Source organism: Perognathus longimembris, chromosome 1, assembly GCF_023159225.1.
Source record: "Perognathus longimembris pacificus isolate PPM17 chromosome 1, ASM2315922v1, whole genome shotgun sequence".
In the NCBI taxonomy this organism is placed as follows: domain Eukaryota; kingdom Metazoa; phylum Chordata; class Mammalia; order Rodentia; family Heteromyidae; genus Perognathus; species Perognathus longimembris.
The window spans coordinates 154,420,883-154,440,744 of NC_063161.1; the positions used below are offsets into that span (position 1 = coordinate 154,420,883).

Consider the following 19,862-nt stretch of genomic DNA (forward strand, 5'->3'; position numbering starts at 1 on the left):
CGCGCTCAGGGAAGACAAGCAGATGAAACCATGCACCTGCTGTGACTACTGGAATGGAAATCTGGATGTGTAAAAATGTGTTTACATTTATGCAATTTTTTTTCAAAGTAAACCGGAGAAGATGGAATATAACACGGAGCAGAAACTAATTAGCAGCACAAATGTCACAAGTGGAGACATTTGAGCTTCTGTGCTATAATTTTTCCTGCAGTTTAACTAAAATAAGAGGCTGTGTGGTTAAAGCAGGTTCTTTGGGCCAAAGGATCCTGTGTTCCGAGATGGGCCAACAACTCAGGCCCCTATGAAGGGAAGTGCTTGGGGGGGGGGGGGAGGCCCTTCTTCTACCCCAACTGCTGGTGTCCACAGAGGCTGGCACCAATGGTCAGAGCTGGGCTTTTCAGATCAGCTGGCAAACTCATCTCTGCCCAAACATCCAGGACTCACCACTTGCCAAGAACATCAAAAAATAAATGGGACTTTTCTGTTAAAATACTTATGAAAACATATAACATTACTAGAAATTCAGAAAACAAACCCATCTCACCCCATCTCCTCCATCCCAGCTATGTAGCCAGCACAGTGGTACCCATGGTCACTTTTCTTGCCAGCCTCACGTTTTCGCATGGTTGAACTGAGCTTAATTTTCTTAGGTGAACACTTGACTTGAGCTGCCTCGGCTGCGGGTCTCTGGGCCTACTCTTTCAGTGGATGTGTTTTACTCCAACAGGTTGGCATGTGCTACGGTTCCTGCTAGGAGCTCTGTTGGACATCTGGTTGCTTCTAAAATTACAGTACTACAAAGAAGGTGATGAAGAACACCTTTGAAGATTTGCATTCTTTCTCAGCTTCGTTATGTCAGATATGGACTTTTTTTTTTTTTTTGCCAGTCCTGGAGCTTGGACTCAGGGCCTGAGCACTGTCCCTGGCTTCTTTTTGCTCAAGGCTAGCACTCTGCCACTTGAGCCATGGCTCCACCTCTCTCCATTTTCTATATATGTGGTGCTGGCGAATCGAACCCAGGGCTTCAAGTATACGAGGCAAACACTCTTGCCACTAGGCCATATTCCCAGCCCCAGATATGGACTTTCAAGAAACTGGCTTTCATGTGGAAAATGATCTGTGTAACTTGGGAGCAGGGATGGGAGAAAGTGAAGGAAGAGGTGACATTGATAAAAAAAAGAAATGTACTTATTACCTGCCTTATGAACCAGTAACCCCTCTGTGTAACAATTTAATAATAACAATAGAGCCAGGCACTGGTGGCTCACACCTGTAATTCTAGATACTCGAGAGGCTGAGATCTGAGGATCATGGTTCAAAGCTAGCCCAGGCAGAAAAGTCTGTGAAACTGTTATCTCCAATTAATCACAGAAAAAGCCAGGAGTAGTGCTGTGGCTCAAGTGGTAGTGTGCTAGCTTTGAGCAAAAGGAGCTCAGGGACAGTGTCCAGGCCCAGAATTCAAGCCCCAGGACCAGCAAAAGAAACAAAAATGGTAACAATAAAATAATAAAATCACACACACACACACACACACACACACACACACACACACACACACACACACAGAGCTTCTGGGATCTGATCTTCCACCTGTCTAGGGAGAGGTTGAAAATCCCACTGGACTTCTTGGGGGAACATACACATCCTTGTGGGCACAGTTATGTCTTTCTGGGGGTCCTGGCAGGAGGGGCTGCCGGGCTCTCTGGTCTCAGGCTGGCCTTGCACTGTGCGAAGCAGTTCTGAGCTGTCTGCAGGGAATTTCAGTTCAAGAGGATTCAACTGGCAAGAAGTGGCACTCCGCCCTGAGCATCCACGGTGGCAGAGGCCCTGGGAATGTAATGACTTTTTTCTTTTTTGTTTTTGTTTTCTTTGGAGACAGGTTCTTGTGGCATGGCCCAGGCTGGCCCCTATCTCATGGCCTCTTACACCTTTGGTGTGGGGGCTGCATCTGACCTATTTACACTTCTGCCTGTACCTTTTACACACTCTTCCTCTCACTCTTTGGTTCCTTCCTATAAACATAATTACATCTCTCTAACTATAAAAGCCCCCATGGCAATTTGCCATGGTGATTTGTTGTCTTCCTCCAATTTACTGAAAACACTCCACTAAGGTCACGGTGCCCTCGGTGTGGCATCTGACCCTTCCTAAGTCCCCAGCCCCTGGGTTTCCATGGAGCCACAGTCACTGGGTTCTTCAGTCTGTTACTCCAGGCAAGGTTTCTCCTAGTTCTTTTGCAACCTTCTTGACCTGGGTCTTGCCTCTGGGTGGCAGTCTCCTCTGCTCTCCCATTCTTCTCTAACATTATGTTAGGTTGGCCCCTTGGGTTTAAACTACCACACACAAGTGATGGCCTGTGGAATAGTGTCTAGCCTAGACCCTTCTCCAGGGTCTCAGAGCCTGCCAGTGGATTCAGCTGCCATCTACACGAATCCTGCATCTTACCATGTCCACAGCCAGTGTCAACATTTCATTGGTACAATGGGAGGCTGCACACACAGTCATGTTCCAAGCATTAGATACCCGATAGTTCTCACATGCTCCCCGCAGCCCTCCCCATCCTCTGGCCACCCGCCTCATCCAGGGGCCGATCGTGACTGTGTCTGAGTCCTCTCTCTGACTTTTCTATTTTTCATCATGTCTTCTCTATCTACCTACTTTTTTTTTTTTTTTTAAGCTGGTACTGAGGCTGGAATTCAGAGTATGGGTAATGTCCCTTAGCATTTTCACTCAAGGCTCGTGCTCTACCACTTGAGCTACACCTTCACTTCTGGCTTTTTAGTGGTTCACCAGAGACAAGAATCTCATAGACTTTCCTGCTTGGGCTGGCTTTAAGCAATGATCCTTAGTTCTAGGTCTCTTGAGTAGCTAGGATTACAGGCATGAACCACTGGTGCCCTACCTTTCTACCTACTATCTCTCTGCCTGCCTGCCTACCTACTTACCTACCTACCTACCTACCTACCATCTGTCATCTACCTATTATCAGCTGTCTGTCTCTCTATCTGTCCATGGCCCACCTACCAAGGTCTCACGCATGCTAGGCACAGCACATTACTACCCCAGATCAGTTAAACAGCCCCACTCCCAGATCAGGAGGCATTTTAATTCTTCTTTGATGCTGCACCATACTTGACAAATAACTGTTTTCTTTTAAAAAAAATTTTTTTTGCCAGTCCTGGGGCTTGGACTCAGGGCCTGAGCACTGTCCCAGGCTTCTTTTTGCTCAAGGCTAGCACTCTGCCACTGTAGCCACAGCGCCACTTCTGGCCATTTTCTATATATGTGGTGCTGGGGAATTGAACCCAGGGCCTCATGTATACGGGGCAAGCACTCTTGCCACTAGGCCATATCCCCAGCCCCAATAACTGTTTTCTTTTTTTTTGGCCAGTCCTGGGCCTTGGACTCAGGGCCCGAGAACTGTCCCTGGCTTCTTCCCGCTCAAGGCTAGCACTCTGCCACTTGAGCCACAGCGCCGCTTCTGGCCGTTTCCTGTATATGTGGTGCTGGGGAATCGAACCTAGGGCCTCGTGTATCCGAGGCAGGCACTCTAGCCACTAGGCTATATCCCCAGCCCAATAACTGTTTTCTTAAAGATTAGCCGTGACATGGAATTTCACTAGTAAACTTCTCATATTCCTTACATAGTCTTCCCATAGTCTACTGGTTGGTCTCACACTTTCTTTTCCCTTGCCTCATTTTGGCTTACACAGATCTTCCACATGCACATTTTCAAGAATCTTAACTTTTCAACAGAAACACAGCTTGAATTTCATCACTGGCACCAAATACGGTCACTTTTTTTCCTTCAAGTGACAGGTTTACTTCCTTCATTTTCAAGAAAGATGGTTTTGTTTTGGGTGGTGATGTGGTCTGAACTCAGTGCCTCATGCTCACCAGGTAGGTGGTCTCCCACTTGAGTCATGTGCTCAGTCCCCCAAAACTCGAGTTTAGAAAACCACAGATGCCTCTAGGTTTTGAACTTTAGGGCTTGCTAGGCAGGTGCTCTTATGTTGAGCTGAACGTCTAGTCCTTTCTGTTCTACTTTTAAAGTTTTTAAATTAAACTTTTTTCCTTATTGTCAAAGTGTGGTACAGAAGGGATTACAGATTCATATGTAAGGCAGTGAGTACATTTCTTGTTCAACTCGTTACCTCCTTCCTCATTTCCCCCCCATCTACTTTTTTTTTTTTTGTACCACTAACATAGCTTGAACTCAGGACCCGCATGCCTTCTTGCTCACAGCTGCTGGTCTACGCTTGGCATTTTGCTGTTTAACTTGAAATGGAGTCTCTTGGATTTTTCTGTTGGGGCTGGCAGTCCTTAGTAGCTAGGGTTTACACATGTGAGCCATAGGTGCCTGGCCTTTCTCTAGTTGTTTTTGAGGAAAGATCTCTGCTTTCACTCAGGACAACCTGGATTGAGGTTCTCCTAATCGCAGCCTCCCACACCACTGGGAAGACAGACAGGTACCACCATGTACAGCTGCCCGATTTCTGATGCCAAGATTATAACACCTAGCTTGGAGAACTGTAGTTTGATAGTTGTTCTTTCAGATAAAAATACTTTCCCAAGTGGGTGCTGGTGGCTCACGTCTGTAATCCTAGCTACTCAGGAGGCTGAGATCTGAGGACTATGGTTTGAAGCCAGCTAGGGCAGAAAAGTCCCTGTGAGACTCTTATCTCCAATTAACCATTCAAAACCTAGAAGTGGTGCTATGGCCCAAGTGGTAGAGTGCTACCCTTGAGCACAAAGAGGCTCAGGAACAGTGCCCAGGCCCTGAGTTCAAGCCCTAGCTAGGACTGGCAAAAAACCAAAACAAAACCCCCAAAACCAAACAAAAAACTGTCCCATGAAACAGATGGCTGGCTACTAAATTATACAAATGTTTTTCCTTGAGGCAAGTATTCCACTTCCATGTGAGCAGATATACTGTAGACTTCAAGACACAAATTAAAAACAATGGCTTAGGGGGCCTTTTGAGACTGTATGCATGTCTTAAGTTGTTTCAACAAGGTATCAACATGGTATTTCAGTAATCAAGTATTGGCTAAGTCTTATTCTTCAGCTTTTAGAGAGGTAAACAAGAAACAAGTTTTGCATCTAAAAATTTCCCCTCAGGTTAGGGAGGGGGGTCAGTCAATGACAAGTTAGAATTTACAAGTCCTCCCTGAGAGGCCTCCTGTACCCAGAATCTCTGGCTTGGAAGCTTGCTGGCAAGAATTTCAAGTATCGCAGTCCTCTATTAGACACTTTGCTCTAAGTGTTAGAGGAAAAATTAATTACCAGTCTATCACGTTCACTGGTAGATGTCCTGCACACCATGGTTTTCTGAGGCTTGCAGAAAGCTCTGCTCTGCCACACAACTGCTCCACACTGCCAGGCACATTATGTGTCCCTGTACCACACCACCATTTTGGCTTTCATGTCAGTTTTTACGTCTACTTTCCATTGCCGTTATTATTTAATTTAATTCAATTATTCTCTTGATTTTCCTGCATTTGACAAGCGTTAGGGAGAGAAACCAGATAACCAAGCATGGATGGAATGTGTTAAAACATAACTTTACACTGTCTTGGGGGCGGGGTGGACTTCCATGGTGGAGAGATCATGACTGCTACCATGCACGCGTAAGTGCGAACACGCCGCCACTCCTTTGAGCCCGAGTTCACTCGCTTATAAAGCATGAGTGGTGTCTCCTCCCTGAGATGGTATCAGGATTAAGGAATCCTCCCATATGTCCAGCGATCGTAGACTTCTATAATAAAAGTGCAGGTAAACCAAGAGCTAGGTAACATACTGCCTCAACTGCCAGGCTGCAATCTTTTCTTTAAAAGGCCAAAGGGGAAATATTTTGAGTTTAAGTGGGCCAGAGGCAAAAATGAATGATACTTTGTAGATACTTCTATAAGAAGTTAGAAAAAAATTTCCTTTTTCTTGACAGATATAACTGACTACATGGTGGGGGGAGGCAGCAACGCAGGTAGGCTAAAATAAGAATATATATTATTTTTCCTTCAGGAGAAAAATAATATTTTACCTAAATGGCATTCAGAATTAATGTTCCCTGTCATCAAACCAACTGCAAATGTTTAAACAGCAAGAACCATGCACTGCTCACGGTCCCCGAGGGGAGAAGATGTGGGCTGAGTCCCGGCTCAAGGCCTCCTAGACAGTTACTATCAGTGACACCTTAGGTGCTATTAATTTTGTGCTGTACACGTGGGTTTCCATCGGGTAATCCCTCTCCCCCAGCTCTTTTTATTTATTTATTTAAATACCTATGGTACTGGGGCTTGAACCCAGGGCCTAGTGCCTCTGCTCACAGCTGGTGCTCTACCACCAGAGCCACTGTTTCACTCCCAGTCTTCTGCTGGTTAAATGAAGGTAAGAATCTCTTGAACGGTGACCTCTGGATTGCCAGATCTTCTGAATCTCAGATTCAGGTCAGCCTCCCAAGTGGCTAGGATTATATAGGCGTGAGCCATGGGAGCCTCCCTGCGGCGGGAGTGGGGGGGGGGGGCACCTTTAACGTTTCCTATAGTGAAGGTTTGGTGGTGACAAATTCTTTCATCTTTTGATTGTCTGAAATGTCTTCATTTCACCTTTATTTCTGAAGGATAGTTCACTGAATATAGACGTTCAGGTTGGCAGATCTTATTTTAGTGTGTTAGATGTCACTCCATTGTCTTCTGGATTGCATTACTTCTGATGGGAAGTCAGCCATCATCCTGATCTTGGTTGTTCTTTGTAGCACAGCTTCTTTCTTCGGCTGCTTTTAAGATTTTTCTCTTTATCACAGGTTCTCAGTAATTTGATTACAATGTGCCTTGATATGGTTTTCTTTATATTTATCCCGCTTATTAGCCTTTGTGGGCTTTCCAAGATTGGTGTCTTGATTCTAGTTAGTTTTTCCCTCTCTTCCCCCCTTCCTTTTCTTTCCTTTTTTGTTTTCCTACCTCCTTCCTTCTCTACTTTCCTTCCTGAAAGGGTGGTGGACCAACCATCACCAGCTGCTCACATACTAAAAAGTGATGCTCCAAAATCTTTTGATGTCACTTCTGCATGAAGCACATATGTTGTTGCTTTAAGTCACTAAATTTGGGAGGTAATTTGTTGTGTAGCAATAGATAGTTCACATGCTGATCTTTTTTTCTAATCTTCCAATTTTTTTCCCATTAGTGAATGTTTTGATTCAGAATTATTTCTCTGCTCTAGAATTTCCATTTAGTACTTTAAAATAGTTTTTACTTCTCTTCCTTTGGATTCTTATTTTCCTTTATGTCCACAAACATATTTATAATAGCTATCTTAAAGCAAACCTGTCTGCAAATTTATTACTCTTGCCACTTCTGGCTCTATTTTTATAGAGCTATTTCAGCTTTCCACCTGGTTACAGAACATGTTTTCCTGCTTCTTTGCACATCTAAAATTTTATTAAATGTTGGACAGTAAATGTTACATGGTGGGGTGTTCATGTGTACTTCTGTCCTTTAGAGAATAGTGGGCTTTGTTGAGGCAGGCAGCTCATTTAACTTGGGATCCTTTCAAGATTCCATTTACAAGAAGTTTTCTTAATTTCATTTGTTGAGATCTTGGGGATGGCACACAGGGCCTTGTGCATGGAGGACAAACTCTACCACTGACTTTCACCCCTGCCCTCTCCTCTCCTCCAGCCTCAAGATGCCGTTTACAGCTTTGTCTCTTTAGGGCTACTGTGTCTCTACTCCTAAGGCAAAGCCTCAGTGGAGTCACTAAGGGTCCCAGATGCCCTAGTCTCTTCGACAGCTGTTCTCCAGTGGCCTCCTGAAGTCTCATCAGAGTCCCACATAGCTCAGCCCTCAGACATGGAAAGGGTTCTTTCAAGTACTTCTTCCCAGTGCGCTTCTTCCTTCTACTCTTTGCCTGCAACTTCTAGTGGCTTCAGATCCCAGCCTTTGCCTTGGTCTCCCAGCCTGTGAGGGTTCTGCTTGCCTGAGAAGCTTTGGTGAACGGAGGTTATGATCTCACCTTATTTGATTTTCTCTCGAGCATCTGTGCCTGTGTTGCCTGTTTTCCAATGTCCGAAATGGGTTTTTAAAAATGTTTTGTCCAGTTTTCTAGACACTTATGACAGAAAGGCTAATCTGGGAGCAGTTACATTGTCTTGGAAGTTGCATATGGAGTCTCATAGGCAATACACATTTTGATTTTAATGAAAGTATGGTTTACTTTTTCCATGACTATGAGAGTAACTTAAAACCTAAGCACCTCATTTATTTATTATGAAAATACAATTTGGAACTTGGCAGGAGGCAAGGGAAAACAGATTTTCTTCATCATTTATCCAGCTGAGAGATCTTTCACACAGAGTTTTCAGTAGAGAACAGCCCCTGCCTTTACCCTCTTCTCAATTAGGGTCTCTTCCATGTTAAAAATTAAGAAAGAATGTATTTGAGGAAAATGGTAATCAAGTCCTAGAATGCATTTGCAATATACGCAAATTGTCATCAGGCTTAGATAATTGTTTTGTTATTGTGGGTTCATAAAGTCCGAGTCAACAATTAAGTGGAAAACTAACAGCAAGAAGGCAACTTCTCCAGGGATGAAAAGAGTTAATACACTGGCTGGAGATGTGGTGCAAGTGGCAGAACACCAGTCATGAGTGAAAAAGCCGAGAGGGTTGGGGGAAGTGGGAGAGTACTCAAGGCGCTGAGTTCAAGCCCTGGTATGCTCAAAAGGTTTTCTACTCCACCATATCAACAGTCTATTTAACATAAGCAAATTCCGTTTTGTAAAATAAGTCTAGGAGAAATGAAGAAAGTAGATCAGGAATGTAAGAACACTTACTGAGTGTATGTCCCCCACCAATTCTACTCACCAACACAGATATCCTATGCATGGGGCCAACACGCCAACAGCCTGTGAGCAATATGGAGAGTGTGGAGTGTGCTCTTCTGTCAACTGTCTGATTTCAGAAGGCAGCCTCTTACCTCCTAAACTCACGGGGGTGGCCCCTTTCACAGATCTGAACCTTTTCTAGGAATCACAGAGACAAGTGCATTGCCCCTCATTTATCAGCTGAGCAGAAACAGCAAGTGAAGTTTAAGAGCAAGATGCTGGGTTTACCTTGTCACTACAACCTCAAAAAGTCCCCCATGGTGCCTCCATGTGGTTTTACTGAAGAGCCAGCCTTGCTCTTGGTCAATTCCAAATTCCAGAAACCATTTTAAACGTTCAGTGTGCCTAGATGGAGTTAGAGAAGAGCCCTGAGCCCTGAGCACAGCCCTTTAGCAGCTGCTGGATTTCTGGAGGATGCAGCTGAGGGCCTAATGACACATACCTAGCGCAAGTCAGGCGTCAGTTGATGATGACCGGGTCAGTCTAAGGGTCACATGCTGACTTGGCCAACAATGCTCTACAGCTCTGGGAAACTTGCGCTTGAAACACAGTGATGGCCTATTTAACAGCTGTTGAAGCTTAGAACTTACTGGAAACTAAACTGGGTCAAAGACCCTAAGAACAGAGCTGGCATCAGAGGATACAAACTGGTCCCATGCTTACAGTTTTTCTCCACCTTAGTCCTGTACCACACGCAGGTCTTTCCCTCCTACATTCTGGGAAAAATTGAGGTGGTCCCCTGGTTGCCTAAACCCATCTCCTAGGCAGCTCCCTTGTTTTGGAAGGAGATGATAAATAAATCAAAACGCACTAAGCAGCACTTCCACAGCTCTCGCCTCCTTCACCGAACGTGCACCTCATCAATCACACTATTGTCTGCTTGAAAGGCGAGCCTTGTAAATGTCATATCCACTCAGGCCCAAGGAGAGGCGCATCCAAATGCAGCAAGGAGTTTTAATTGGATAGTGTAATTAAACTAAAAAACCCCAGCAGACTCCCTTTGACAGGATAGATGAAGACCCCTTTTAATAGGGCTAGGAAACATATCTGTTAAAGGATGAGGCGCTGCCTGCTCCTGATTGTGCTCCAGAGTACTCTTATGAAAAGGCAATTCAATAACTGGGGCATTTAATATGGTAGTCTGTTGTGTTCTGTAATCAGGCAGTACTTACCGTATTTGATCTGGAACCTAAGAAGTAAGTCCTTGTCAGAAGATAAGAATGCAACCCAGTTTGCCTACTTAGTGTTTAGACTTCTGGGAGTCTCCAGAGCTGAGGACAAGCTACAGCCCTTTTGAGCTATGAGCCACGAACATCTACCCTCTCACCTCACTCTCATTCCTCTTGTACACATTCTCAGGAGCATCTAAAGAACCCAGTAAAATTTCAGGTATTTCATCTTCCAGAAACTAGAACTGTCATGTCAGACAGAGTGTGTATGTATATGTTCTTAAATGGAACTGCCCCTGTCGAATGGGGAGAAAGGAAATCAGTTGGTCAAGTATGGACTGGGGTGTGCCAAGCTGACTTTTGATTTTAGTAACAAATCTGAACCCTTTTGCACTCTCCCTGTACTTCTTTATTGAGAGAGGGGTGAAGGATGCACAGTCAGACAACACAGGTACACAAACACACACACACACACTCACACTATTTAGCTCTATGAACAAGGTAACAGAATAAAAGCACATGTGAACAGGATTATATCTGCACACAGATGGCTTACAAGTAATGATGATCAAGTAGTAATGATTCGTGTGGAATGCTATTGTCCGAAGGTCAAGGGGCCCCATGCTGGGGCTCAGGTGAGGTGCAGATGGAGATTTCAGACCTCTTCTTCCACAAAACAGACACTTTGCTTTATTTACACAAAACTCAAAGTCAGTTTCCCTAGCCCCTTGGACAGACTGATTTTTCTTTTTTAAGGAATGTGAAGGATTTGTTTGATGACTGCTTTTGCTCCCTTATAAAGCTTGCTTGGAGCTGTGTTTGTGAACCTTAAAACACTCTTAATTTTGGTCTTTCACTTTGGGTTGATGAACCCATTAGGACCATATAAGTGAATACATATAATCTATGAAAACTGGATACTGAATTAAACCATCAAATACCTTTAGGTTTAAATGAAAACTACATAAAAGCATTTCAGCCATCAATTTGGCTATCACTTCTAGCCAGTATGAATTCTGCTGGAAAAGCTATTTTCGTGCAGATGTGGAATTCAATGGGAAAGACTGACTCGTGTACCAACATCAATCAAAATGTCGACTTCCCTGGCAGCTCTCAACAGTAAGGCAGGTTCAAAGGTCACAGGATAAAGAAAAAGCCAAGCTCTGGTTCAGCTCTAATATCTCCTCCGTAGAAGTCTTGCAAAAGTACCCCCTTCTGTATTAGCCTGGCTTTCATTAATCTTCTTGCCATCTTCTTTAACTAGTCATGCAGAACCGCTCGATAGCAAGACGTATAATGGGGAAGGCCCCGTGCCTATTACCGCGTTAACATTCTCTTAAGCCCAGTGCAACAATGGACCGGGAAGGCCGGGGAGAGCTGCGACTGCAGGGTGCGGTGGGTGATTCAATCACTGCCCTGGCTTACCTACGTACACTGACCCGCAGACACAAGGGGCCTTTGTGTCTAACTGGCTTGCCCATTAAGGTTGCTGAAGATCACAACAATGCTGATCTTTTCTATTTAAGCTAAATCAATGTAGACAAATCATTATTCAGTAGCTTTAATTTAATTAGTAAATTAAATACACTACTTTACAGATCTTGTCAAGTACTTATGAAAAGAAAGATTCATTTAAGTGAGAGGTCACCAATAAGCCCAGCTCATTCAGCTCAGTCTTGATCTCCTGCAGGTTCTATTCACCAGAGTCGAACTTGGAAGCCCAAAGAGTTCGCTGTTTCCAAACAGTATTTTAAACAACAAAACCAAACAACCCCCCCCCATCTAACCAGCATCAACAGAATCAGATTTCCTTTAAATTACACTATTGCAAGAGAATGTAATCAGGTTACCTCTATTATGTTGCTTCCTTAAGATTTTATATTATCTATACTTAATTGAGATACAGAGCTCTTTTTGGCCATAAAGATGACAGCTACTTTATTAAGGTTTAAATCTCATTTCTTAATGATAGGCTACTTCCTTTAAAGATTGAACCTGCACAGCCCTCTTCTGATGAGGCCAAACCTGGCACGGTGGAGTCTGAGATCTTGGATGGGTACCACGTTCATAGAGAGGACTCTGGCTTTTGTCTCAGCACTGGACAGTCCCTCTATTTCCAAACCTGTGTGAGGATGGAAATGACTGCTCTGAAGCAATGTAACCATGACAGTTTCTAATATGGAAATACCCTATACACGTCCTTGATCAGCTAAGAAGAATTAAAACTAATTCATCTTTTAAGAGGTTTGTGGCATCCTTCAAAACAGCGCGCGCAAAAAAAAAAAAAAGAAGATATTTTGAGGAGTGGCAAGCCAGACTGAGAAATCACTGATTTGAATAATAATGGCAGCTTGCTTTCCTCCCCTTTAAATCTAGAAAGGTAGGAATTATTCTTAATTTCTCAGGGCTTGTGATACATAGATATTCTTGAGTCTTTTAGGAGTCTGTATTTATATGTACATTTTTTTTTCTAGGCATGTATCTATTTAGTCATTAAGTTCCAGGTCCTTAAACACTCAAAGGGACAGAGTGATAAATCTTCCTTCGGAGAACCTAACCTGAGAGGGAGAAGCGGCGGGGAAGGGAGGCGAGCCACCGAAGGGCCTCTCGGACTCCACGGTCTATGTAATTATGTGTTTCACTGCAGGCGCTCTTGTGCTCAGTCCCTTTGCCAAGTCAGCTATTCACACATTTCTGGGATACAGCATCAATTAAACTGAGTTGTGTTCTTTATGACGACCAAATTAATGACTTGACAGCGGCTTTCTCAATAAACACTGCAAACTGGCCATATTCGAAGGGTTTAAAAACCACTTCTTTCCCGTTCAAAATTCTGACAAACATGTCTCAAAGAAGACTGGGGACAACTTCATTATCCTCCCAACACTTTGGTGCCTTTTTGTAAAGAAGGCAGTGTAATAACACGTCTGCCCTATTTTCACAACTAAATTATTTTAGTTGGCCACACGTTCCAGTCTTCAGCAAGACATTTGTGTTACGAAAGATAAAAACATGAAAAAGGGAATATATTGCAGAAATCAAAAACCTTATCTACTTCTAGACTCTCTTTGCCATAATTCATTCAAGAAAGCCCCAAGAATAATTTTTGATGTAAACTCAGCTCAAAACATACATCACTATGCTGATAAAAATCACAGGCTAAACTTATGAAATATAGTGACTTTCATTTCTTTAGTGATGTTAAAATAACTTTTTTCTAAGGTTCAACAGACACAAAAGATAAAAAGGGTTACCATTAATCCTTTAAAACAAAAAGAAAAGGAGGAAAGAAAAAGAAACAGCTCCAGAGATTAATTCTGTGGTCTGAGGATGAACTTTTTAGAGTAAGTCACTGAATTAATTTGGTAAAGATACTGGAAATCATAAAAAAACACATCGCATCAATCTGGTCCATTTAATATAGCCTTATTTGGGCACTTGGCAACATAAATTATGTGGAATAAGTTTTAGTGTCTAAATTCTGGCCTCATTAAGCTTAGCAAACATTCACTGAGGACGATTCTGTGGGCACTGTGCGGGGTTATGGATGGGGAACGGGATGGGGACCTGTGTCCATTAGCTCCATAGGAAATGGGGGCTGACCTCACACAGATAAGCACACACCGGGGTCTGTACTGAAGTCTAGGGCCAAGTTAGCAGAAAGGGCTGGCCCTGGAGCTGGCTCTTGAGAAATGTGTGTGTTGAGTAAGGAGGGCCCCCGTGGAAGGTTGTCTCCAGGTAGTGGGAACACAGAATGTACTGTGGACATGAGGTTCACTGTGACCACAGCCCAAATTTGAGGTGAGAAACTCTAGCCTATGAGGCCTGAGTGGCCAGTGGTTTTTCATGTCGGCAATGGCTACGCTGAGGAGCTAACTTGTATTCTGTAAGTCTATAATTTCCAAGTCTTTATCTATTTTTTAAATAAAGCAGTAAAAATTGTCTCATGCAGAGACCCTTTTGGTAGAAGGGAAGGCCTTATGCTCAATCCTGCCCAACACAGATGTATATACACACAAAGACACAGACGCCAGAGGGCCTCTCAAAAACCTCTAAGCTTGGAGACTGCAGTCTGAGGCACTGCTACAGGGAATGGGGACTTGGGAAGTGTGGGCAGGAGGTAAGCCATTTATTTGGGGAACTGTTGTGATTTCTAAATCTCTGGACACAGTAAGAACCAAGGAAACCTTTGAGAAACCCACTGTGCAGTTTTTACACTGAACAGTCCAATACACTGGAAAGTGACACAAAAGCCTCGTGGGAGATTGTCAGTGCAGAGAGGGCAGCCAATGTGTACTCTGTGTCCTCAATGCTGGGAACCGAGCCCATGACGGCCCATGAAGCGATTGGGAGCTGGGAGGCTGTGAATCTTTCCTTCCTTCCCTACTAGCTGGTATGTCACATCTATAACCCTTCCTGGCACAGCGAGGGCCTGTGTAAGTGTGAGGGAAATCCAAATCCTGCTTCCAGTTTTTCCCCTAACCTTTCCACTTCAACTCATCCCTCTATGCAGCACAGAGGCCCTCACCTTTCATTTCTCAGAGACATGAAGTTACAGAAAATCCCTCTTCAAAGCATCCTCAGTTCTTGGAAAGAGGCTAGAACAATGACATCGTTCCTGGCTGCCAAAGTGGAGTGAGTGTGATAAAATGTTACCCAAAGTACAGGGAGTCCAGCAGCCTTGGATGCCACCATTTTACACTGTCAGAGCCTCACAGGGACCACAAGGATAGCCGTCTTCCTTCCTTCCTTCCTTCCTTCCTTCCTTCCTTCCTTCCTTCCTTCCTTCCTTCCTTCCTTCGTTCCTTCGTTCCTTCGTTCCTTCCTTCCTTCCATCTCTCCCTTGCTCCCTTCCTTCCCCATATTCCAATAAGTACTTTCCAATTCTTTTTTCATGCCAAGCTGGAGGCTGAGCTGAACAGAGAAGATAGAGCCCAGTACAGCTGGATTTGACAAAGAAACTCAACAACCTGCCTGTGTCTGAGGCCTGTGGATGTGCTGTCTGTGAGCCCCCTGATGGCTCTTCAGGTCCATCTTTAGTTGTACGAAGACGCTAGCCTTAACATTTTTTATTATTCATTTTGAGAATATAATTCTTTATAATATATTTGCTCTCCAAGTCTGTAGACACTGGAACATAGGAGATTAACAAAAGTTAGATACTCAGAATGTACCTCAAGTTACTGAACCAGAATCTCCTGGGGTTGGTACTGGGTGGCTCCACAGTAATGCTGAGATGTGTCAGAGTTTGAGCACTATTATCCTCTAGCCTTCTCTAGGCACACAATGAACATTTGCATCACATTCTTTTCTTCTATGGGGAGTACAGTGAGATCTATGTCCTTTTGACTTCTTGATAGGACTGGAGTTCAAAGATGATTAAGTGATCCATCTAAACACTACACTCAATTACTTAACTACAAACTACATGTCCAAACTGTGTGTACTTTGATAATTTAAGTACAGGAATGCCAATGCAGCAGTAGCCTCTTGTGTACGACAAGGCAGGAATATAGTTATGAGCTGGGAGATCATGGAGCTGCCAATAATCTGGGGACATTGATACTTTGGGCAGGATGGATATCTACATCTAAGCTTCATCAGCCACAGGACTTCCCCCAGGTTTCCCCGATCTGGCTAGAAGGAAAGCAGGTCCAGTTCTGACTGGCTAAATTTCCCAGATGGGAAGAAAACAGGAACACACTGTGAGATGGGGGTTTTTATGGGTTCAAATTTCCAGGAGGAACCTGTCCAGGTGCCTCAGCCCTCATGGCACAGCTGAGAGGTTCACTGACCGCCAAAGCCTAACAGAATGGGGGCTCACACAAGGCTCTGGGCACTGTTAACACAATCCCGTTTGATTAAAAGAAATTTCTAGTAATGAATTAAACAGACCCAAGGAAAAAAGGACACGGTGGTAATATATTCTCCTGGCACCCAGCACACAGAGGGGAAGAGAGGGGGAGAGAGAAAGGAGACATAAATAAAAGGGACTACTCACTGGGGCTTTTTTCTTCAGCAAGGTCACAGGCACAGAGCAGGTCAGAATCGATTGAGATGGGTTTCTGCTTAATCCAAAACTTAGTGCTGGCTTTCTGATTCGTAACAGGATCTATCTCTACTTTGTCTCCAGAGATACCTGTAAGGCCAAGGGAAGGACAAAAGAAAAGAAGCCATGAGAAGTGGAAGATGTAAGTGACTTCAGTGTGATTATTTGGCCAGCTGTATAAATCCTGAACTGGATGCACATTTGCTCTTTCCTAGGTCTTTGGGAAAAGCCAGGACTTCTAATGATAGACCGAGACTTTAAAAGGCACATAGAAGTTGTAGTCTGGCTTCCTCGTGTGTGTGTGTGTGTGTGTGTGTGTGTGTGTGTGTGTGTGTGTGTGTGTGTGTGACAACTCATATGTGTCTTCTTAGATGTAACTGATACAATATAGAATTCACCTATAAATTGCTAACTACATTATTTCTTTGTCATAATGAAATATAGTATAGAACCACATATAAAAACATTTTGATAATTATTATTTTAAAAATTATTATTATTGATGATGTGGTTGCTATTATTATTTGTGCTCAAGGCTAACACACTCTACTATTTGAGTCACATCTCTACTTCCAGCTCTTTATTGGTTAGCTAGAGGGAAGAGTCATATGGACTATCCTGCTCAGGCTGGCATGGATCTTCAGATCTCAGCCTCCCAAGTAGTTAGGAATAAAGGTGTGAGCCACTGGCAATGGGCTTAATGAATTAAAAAAATATCTGGGATAGATAGATTAACACCATTTATACCTAACTAGCTAAGCTACCTATGAAAAGTTTCTGACCTGGGAAAATCTTACACACTAAAAATGGGGGAGGGGGACCACTCTCATCTGTGACACTAAAACATTGTCCCAGCTATATTTAAAGGAAGTGAGAGGGATCAAAGGGTCTTTTACACAAAACATTCCAAGTTCAAGTACTGTAGCCTGGTTTCAGGTGGTAAGAGGTCACTGCCTTTCTGCTGAGGAGACTCAGCACTGGTAAGAGCTTTATGTAACAAAGACTTCATAAGCAGGAAGCTGGAAATGTTAACATGAGAACTTCAGGTTTGCTTTCCAGGGCTTTAATACACAAATCCTGCCATCCAGTGACTGGTTGTGGGGAGGCCCAGGGAAGGGAGGTGTCCCAGGACTCGTATGGACCCACACAGTGCTTGCTCTCCTAGTATTTCAGATATGCACATGCTCTGCTGATACTTTTCCCTTGTTCACTGAAAACTGAAGAATCTGTTTATCAAGGGAGACAAAAATCCTCTGCAGTGAGCCCCATATGGAGCTTTAAAATTAATTAATTTTTAGGCCACGGTTTAAAGGTCAGGGTCAAAATGAAGAGAGGAAAAAAGAAAGCAAAATGAGGTCAAGATATAAGAAATAAATAAGATAACCAACTGTAATATTGAAATAGAGAAGATAGCCGACATGTTCTATCCTGTAGGTCACACTTAAATTTTTTTGAGCCAAGTGCAAAGAAATTAGTAAGCCAAGAGAGGAATATAAAAGAAATAGCTCAATTAACATCCTAACCACCACCACCAAAATATGGCCAGACACAGCAACCACAGTTTGACAGCAAGTTTAAAATGAGAAATACAAACATAAGCCTAGTGATAAGGCTTGTTACCACTGTCACTCGTTTCAATTTTGTTTTATGGCTAAATTCTGAATCCCAGTTAGACAATAGCAGAAAGTGTACACAGATGGATGACAGAGACTGCTGTCTTTAGAGAAGACCATGCAGTGCTGGCTGCCTAGTGACTGTTACACAATGTGTGGTCTTGGATAAAGACAGACAACTGGTATTGTTTTGTTAATTGGACGCTGGAATTTGTCATTACACTTATGGCAGGAGTGTCAAATTTCAATTAGGCATAATGTCATAAGTCCAGTTGACTCATATGCTCAGATCTAGATGACTTCAGATGGTTAAGAATATATCCACAGACCAGTTTTGTTTTTTTTTTGCCAGTCCTGGAGCTTGAACTCAGGGCCTGAGCACTGTTCCTGGCTTCTTTTTGCTCAAGGCTAGCACTCTACCACTTGAGCCACAACGCCATTTCTGGTCTTTTCTATATATGTGGTGCTGAGGAATTGAACCCAGGGCTTCATGTATACAAGGCAAGCACTCTATCACTAGGCCATAATCCCAGCCCCAGACCAGTTTTATTACTTTTCACTTAAAACAGATTATGACTACCCAGTTATATTCTTGCTTCAAATTTGGTCATTAACTGTTAAGGATTTCTATAGTTCCCTGAATGAAGAAAGGTATTTATGCTATTGTCATTGGCAATGATGTGTGTGTGTGTGTGTGTGTGTGTATGTGTGTGTGCGCGTGTACATGCATACAAGCACTCTCCTTATTCTGGTTTTTATTTTGACATTTTATAAAAGTCAAAATGCACACAGCAAAATAAATGTGCATATCTCTTATGTGGAATATACCCTGCCTCACATTCCAGAAAGAGAAGGAAAAAAAAATCATCACCAGAGAGAAACAGGGTAAATTTTATTCTATGGCCCTGCAGCTCTCAACGCTGTAGTCAGTCAATATTGTTAATGTACCTTGTTAATTTGATAGGATTTGTCAGGTAACTCCACTGGAAAATTATATAAAACTGTTCCAGATGAAAAGATGATAGTGACATGAATTAAAGTGATAGAACAATAGTGGAATATAAACCAGAAATGACACCCAAAGTGGCTGTTGATTTATTGCCGTACTGAGTTTGGTTCTGGGCTCCCATGTATATTAGTGCTACAAATCTGGGTCCATTTAGCAGAGGGATGCTCATACATACATCACTAGCTCCTGCTCCAAGCCAAGGTCACTCCCCATTGCATCAATCTTTTCAACGGAGCCTACTTCACAAAGCAGGACTTGTGTAACCATCTCAGATGTAACAGACTCTCGTCCTCTTTCATCTTTCTTTTATCATGTAAAGTACACTTTAACTTCTATTATTTTTATCTGCAAATTGTTCTGGTAGAGTTCATCCATTACAGGCAGTATCTCTGCATCGGTTGCCTAACTCTGCTTGGCCACAGACCACTTTCCCAATGATGCCCTTTCCTAGGGCTCCTGTGCAGATGCCGTTCACAGAGGGAACCCCAAGACTGGGGCTTGGAGATGGAGATGTGGAGATGAATGTAATCGGTTCAAGATGGGTAGACAGGTGGAACACCAGTTAAACAATCGGTGTGTTGCATAAAAGACGCATGTAAATCAGATTTTTTTCGGAAGTAGATCACATTTTCCCACTGACTTCTAGTTCCAGTGATACTTTATCTTCATTCTGGATTGATCTGTAATTGGCAGGGGCTCCCAACACTTCAGTTTTAAGTTTCTCTGCCCCGCAGGCTTTCCGTCAAGTAGTTAATGATCTGTAAAACTCTCGCCTGCCTCGAGGAGTCACTATTTAAAGGAACCTGTAGGGGAATCTTTCCTGATGAGAAAAATCCTTTGTACATTAAATAATCTCACTCCACTGAGATGTGAGTCTCAGCTTCCCAAAGCTGAACCTGCTGTGTACTCCTGCTAGCATCCGGGCTGGGAGGGTTTGGGTACACCTACACTCCACTGCTGAAGAGAGCCCTTGCATCCAGCCTGGGGGAGGGGCACCTGGAAATTTGGGGAGTACCAGGTCTTTTTAAAAATGATTACTTTTTCATTTTTAATCCGATCATTTTATATACATAGGATACTAGGGTTTTGAACTCTGGGCCCTGTGCTTACTAGCTAGGAAGGTACTTTACCACTTGAGCTGT

General features: G+C 43.3%; 1 protein-coding gene across 4 annotated transcripts in view; it reads right to left on the minus strand.

The window, feature by feature from the left end:
• The window catches only part of Mapkap1 (MAPK associated protein 1), a 239,235-nt gene that overhangs the window by 9,326 nt on the left and 210,047 nt on the right, over positions 1-19,862 (minus strand). For all 4 annotated transcript variants that reach the window (XM_048342838.1, XM_048342813.1, XM_048342831.1 and 1 more), the window contains one exon: positions 16,051-16,188. In XM_048342838.1, the coding sequence (XP_048198795.1) occupies positions 16,051-16,188 (138 nt within the window). The remainder of the gene's footprint in view (positions 1-16,050; positions 16,189-19,862) is intronic.